At 45.1% G+C, this 6,000-nt stretch overlaps 1 protein-coding gene across 1 annotated transcript in view; it reads right to left on the bottom strand.

The window, feature by feature from the left end:
• The window catches only part of TRPA1 (transient receptor potential cation channel subfamily A member 1), a 405,999-nt gene that overhangs the window by 375,837 nt on the left and 24,162 nt on the right, over positions 1-6,000 (bottom strand). Inside the window, exon 3 of the mRNA XM_078766842.1 lies at positions 1,338-1,518. Within this exon, the coding sequence (XP_078622968.1) occupies positions 1,338-1,518 (181 nt within the window). The remainder of the gene's footprint in view (positions 1-1,337; positions 1,519-6,000) is intronic.

Below are 6,000 nucleotides of genomic sequence, written 5' to 3'. Positions count from 1 at the left end.
TTGTAAGAAAGAGAGATTGAAGCTCGACCGGTATCTCTAGTTTGAGAGCGACAGAAGGTAAGACCAGCAAACCTGACACGGAGAGTGTAACATGGTTCTGGGTACCACTTGAACTCTCCTACGTCAGAACGGTAGGACCACCTGGGCAGTTGCTGTCGACAACCGAAACTACACGTGATCTGCTATGTGTAGATTAGGTAGTGTACGTGTGTGTGTGTGTGTGTGTGTGTGTGTATGTGTTAAATATATAGATGTGTCTGTGTGTGTATATGTGTGTATATGTGTGTGTATATGTAAATGTGTGTATATGTGTGTATATGTGTGTATAATGTGTGTATATGTGTGTATAATGTGTGTGTGTGTGTGTGTGTGTGTGTGTGTGTGTGTGTGTGTGTGTGTGTGATATATTTAGATATGTGTGTGTGTGTGTGTGTGTGATATATTTAGATATGTGTGGGTGTGTGTGTGTGTGTGTGTGTCTGTTCTATGTGTGAGTGTGTGTATGTGTGTATGTACACGTGTGTGTGTGTATGTGTGTGTGTGTGTGTATGTATATGTGTGTGTGTGTGTGTGTGTGTGTGTTATATGTGTGTGTGTGTGTGTGTGTGTGTGTGTGTGTGTGTGTGTGTGTGTGTGTGTGTGTGTGTGTGTGTGTGTGTGTGTGTGTGTGTGTTCTATGTAGGTATGTGTGTGAGTGTGTGTAAATATTTTAGTGTGTGTGTATGTGTGTGTGTGTGTGTTATATGTGTGTGTGTGTGTGTGTGTGTGTGTGTGTGTGTGTGTGTGTGTGTGTGTGTGTGTGTGTGTGTGTTCTATGTGTGTGTGTGTGTGTGTGTGTGCGCGTGTGTGTGGACGTGTGTGTGTGTGTGTTATATGTGTGTGTGTGTTATATGTGTGTGTGTGTGTGTGTGTGTGTGTGTGCTATGTGTGTGTGTTCTATGTGTGTGTGTGTGTGTGTGTTTTGTGTGTGTGTGTGTGTGTGTGTGTGTGTGTGTGTGTGTGTTTTGTGTGTTTTGTGTGTGTGTGTGTGTGTGTGTGTGTGTGTGTGTGTGTGTGTGTGTGTGTTATATGTGCGTGTGTGTGTGTGTGTGTGTTATATGTGTGTGTTATATGTGTGTGTTATATGTGTGTGTTATATGTGTGTGTCATGTGTGTGTGTCATGTGTGTGTGTCATGTGTGTGTGTGTGTGTGTGTGTATGTGTGTGTCCTAGATGCCGAGATTGAAACAGGGAGATTCGTAAGTACATGGTGTGCAAGGTACAAAATGACAACCAACAAGCACCAAAAAGGTGTTCTGAGGTGAAGTGCAACCGCAAGCACCACTCAATGGACACACCTTGTGCACAGACGCCTTCTTTTCTTCAAGCTGACACACAAACTTTGAAGGTTTCATGTCTTTCAGGGGGCACTTCCTCTTGTTCCAAGAAAAGAATCCCACAGAGCGGCTACTCTCTCCGTTGTCCACAATGTCATCATTCTCCGATCTTTCTTTATCCGGATGGAGGAACATCCTGCTTCTGCGGAGCAAACATACCAACACACCCATACTTACTGGTCTCCTTTCACATGGTTGTTAACTCGGTGGTGATGAAAACGTTTACATCATCAAGGGTGATTTTCGTTGAGCATTTGGTAACTCACGGTGTGCGCGGCCACGACAGTGAGGCCTTTCGGTCACACGAACTTTCATGGATAGGCCTATTATTTAAATAACACAAACGGAAAGGGGAAAAAAACCCGACTTTGCACAAGATAAGGTATATAATACTATATATTGAAAGCAATCACAAAACAAATCTCAATTTCAAAACATCTTTGTGTGTTTAACAATATTCCTTATTTGAACCCAACAATTGTAATGCGTTGTCGGACTATTTTTACGGTGCAGCCCGAAGAGCAACAACAGACATTTTAAGGCCATTTCCCCTGATAGAGCGGGGGTTAGCCTTGCGGGCCCCATGACAATCTTCTCCATCTTGCCCGATTTTCTACATCTCCCCTTGTTTAACCCCCTTGCCCACATTTCTTCTTCCACCATCTTTAGCCAAGTCTTTCTCGGTCTTCCCCGTCCTCTACTTCCTTCTACATTCATTTCCATCACTCTTCTCAACCAGTCACTTTCATCCTTCCTCAACACATGACCAAACCATCTCAACCTGTTCCTCTTCACAGCATCCATCACAGGCTCTATTCCCATCATCTTTCGCAATTCATCATTTGTCTTCCTCTCTCTCAACGATACTCCACACATCCACCTTCTCCATTCAGCATGTCTCCGAGGTAGCAAAATGTTTTCACACCTTCCAGCTTCACACCGTCTCCAAGATCCAACTCAACATTTCCTCCATCTGCAGCTCCCTCTGTGCACAACTTACCTTTGAATGTAGCTGCCACACTGGTTAATGACCCTCTCAGACCACTACATTTTTGATGAACCCACTCAGTGCACATTGTACATTGAATGGAGTTCACTCCGACACGCTTCCTGCACACAGCACACGGCCACTTCCCAGTTCTTTCCACCTCACCACATGCTTTACCACTTGCCATCACCTTCGTTTTTCCGATATTCATCTTCAGACCTTTTGTCTCCATACATTCCTTCTACTTGTTCATCTCCTCTTTCAGTCCATCCATACTTTCTGCAATCAACACCAGATCATCTGCATACAACAACTCCCACGGTAAACCCTCCTTTACGTTCCGAGCCAGCACCTCCATCACAGCTACAAATAGTAGTGGACTTAGTACCGACCACTGATGCACTCCCAACTTCACCTCAAACTAACCACTGTTCCCGTCCTTCGTCCTGACAGCTGTGCGTGCTCTTTCGTAAATTGCCATCACTACTCTGATCAACCATTCCTCCACTCCTAACTTCCTCAATGCCCATGTCAATACTTCATGTGGAACCCTATCGAATGCTTTCTCCAGATCAACAAACCCAAGAAACAACTTCTTCCTCTTCTCCATGTACTTTTCCTGCAACTGCCTTACAATAAAAATCGCATCTGTCATTCCTCTTCCTGGCATAAATCCAAACTGCATTTCATCGATCTTCACTTTCTTCCTTATCCTCCTCTCCAACACCCTTTCCAATATACCTTCATTCCATGCTCCAATAACTTTATCACTCCATACGAGCCACAGTCCAGAGGGTCACCTTTCCCCTTGTATAGCGGGACGAGGGTACTCAGTTCCCAATCCACTGGAATGCGGCATTCTTTCACCACCAGATAACAGATCTCTGTCTTTCTCTTCACACCCCAACTTCCTGCTGCCTTCAGCATATCTCCCACAACTCCCGTCAGCCTTCCCACTTTTCTACTCTTCATTGCTTTTATCACTTCCTCAACTTCCTTCTCAGTTATCTTCTCTGCCGGTCCTAAAACTGGGTTACTCTCTATGTTGCCGTCCCATTCATTCTCTGGATTTCCATATATCTTTTCCATCTTCCTTTAATTCCATGTGGGTCCACAACGATTTGTCCCACTTCATCCTTCAAGCAACTCACCCCCATCACATCATCTCTCTCTTTCGCTATCTGCTTTGCAATCCTGAATACCGCTCTCTGACCCTTTTCCGATTCCAAGCGTTCTCCGAACATTTTCCTATATGCCTCCTGCATCTTTGCTACCTCTTTCTTTGCAGCCTTCTTGGCTGCCTTAAAACTTTCATTATCTGCCTTTTCTACCCCCGAAACCCTTCGCCTTCTGCCACTCCTTGAACTTCTTCCTCTTCTCATCAATCCTCTCTCCAACTTCATCATCCCACCACCATGTTTCCGAGTGCCTCGGTGGTCCTTTTGTCCATCCACATACCTCACCAAAGGCTCCCAACAGACAAGCTTTCATTGACATCCAACCACTTTCAAGCTCAACCACATCATCCTCTACCCTACTCAGCCTCTCTTTTAATGCCTACCTCACCGTCCCCTCTTTCAACCTCCACACTTTCATTCTCGGTTGGTACTTCACCCGCCGAGCTCTCCTCGCACCTTTCACCCTTATGTTGCAGACAACCAAGTGGTGCTGTGAAACAGCCTCCTCCCCCGGGATCACCTTTGTGTCCCGGAGGTGCCTCCTATCTCGCCTACGCACCATCAGGTAGTCAACGGTTGTCGTCGACCCACCTGACGTGTATGTAACAAGCTTATTATCCTCTTTCTTGAACTGAGTATTACAAATCAACAAACCAGCTCCATCAGCAAACTCCAAAATCCTTTCACCTTCTCCATTTCTCACACCATATCTGTAACCCCCATGAACTCCCTCAAAACCGTCCATACTCCTTCCCACATGTCCATTTAGGTCTCCTCCTACCACAACAACTTCCTCATCTTTCACGTTTTCCATCAGCCTCTCGATCGCACACCAGAACTTGTCCTTCTCTTCATCGCTCCGACCAACCTGCGGAGCATATCCCGAGATGACGTTCACCAAGAGCTTTCCAATCATCATTTTCACCATCATCAACCTTTCACTCACTCTCGTCACACTCACCACACTGTCTACAAACACCTCAGAAAACAGAACACCAACACCATTCACGCCCTCCGGGCACCCTTGCCACACAAACTTGTATTTCTGTCCCTGCCTACCCTTCACCATTCTCACAACACTTCTTCCATCTCGTCTCCTGCACACAACATATGTCCACTCTTCTTCTGACCAATACTTCCACTACTTCCACCACTTCTCCTGATCTCCCTGTCATTGTCCCGACATTCCATGTCCCAAACCTCAGAAACCGATCTCCACGTGGGGCATCAGACGTTTCGTTATCATAAATGGAGTGATTTCCACCGTTGCTTCGATTGGGTTCCCCACCTTGAGTTTTGACGAGAGGGAGTGGGGTCCCCCACGGGGTACTTTCGGCTGTACCCTGCCCATATGTAATTGTAATTGTCATGGTTCCCTTTTTGAGGCAATGTGTTATGGCCGGATGCCCTTCCTGACGCAAACCCTTTTGGTCTGGAAAGTTTTGTTTTTAGTCTTTTCCTCTTTTAGTTTAGTTTTAGTCTGCAATGCCATCTGGAAAATCATTTGTCTGTCCATCCAGTGTACGTCTGCAAGTATGTCACTCACAAACATCCACCAATCAGAGCTGAGGACCTGGTCACATGACAGGGGCACAGCATTTAGTCACTATTACAGTTGCATATTTTACTAAAATGAAATATTAATAACCTTTTGTGGAAGGTTTTGGGGTCCCAGCAGGTGTCATAAGGTAAATAGAAAGTTTCAGAAATTCCTCATTGCAATTATAATTTTTAAATGTGATCGACACAGATCTTGCTCCCGAATTCCGAAGTGAACAGATGATGACGGTTCACTGGTTTGATAATAATATCTCAATACAAGATTTAACATTATATTTTGATATATTAATATTATGTAATCTATCTATAATTCCAGTAATCTCTGTGTGTGTGTGTGTGTGTGTGTGTCTGTGTGTGTGTGTGTGTGTGTGTGTGTCTGTGTGTGTGTGTGTGTGTTTGTCTGTGACCGCTGTTTCTCGACAACCACGGGTCCGATCTAATTGAAACTTGCCAGATATATTGCTGGGGACCTGAGGATGTGCCTTTTCAAGGTTTCATATTAATCGGAGAAGTAGTTACCGAGCTATGGCGATTTAGCCGTTCGCCGTTCGCTTTGGCTTTGCGAATGGACCAAACCATTTCATGTAAATAGAGGGGGGGGTTCTGTGGTCGTTACTGGCTTTGCGAATGGACCAAACCATTTCATGTAAATAGAGGGGGGGGTTCTGTGGTCGTTACTGCCACGTGGTTTCAAAGTCTTTTTTTTGTTGTTGTTGTTTGTACGCATGTTTTTTTGCACGCACGTACGGGCAAGCACCCACGTACGGGCACGTCCTAGTCTATCTATAATTCCAGTAATCTCTGTGTGTCTGTGTGTGTGTGTGTGTGTGTTTGTCTGTGACCGCTGTTTCTCGACAACTACCGGTCCGATATACTTGAAACTTGCCAGGTATATTGC

This window comes from Myxine glutinosa, chromosome 12, assembly GCF_964187855.1.
Source record: "Myxine glutinosa chromosome 12, kmMyxGlut1.1, whole genome shotgun sequence".
Lineage (NCBI taxonomy): Eukaryota > Metazoa > Chordata > Myxini > Myxiniformes > Myxinidae > Myxine > Myxine glutinosa.
The sequence above is the reverse complement of the archived record's forward strand: the minus strand, read 5'-3'. Positions and strand labels throughout refer to the sequence as shown.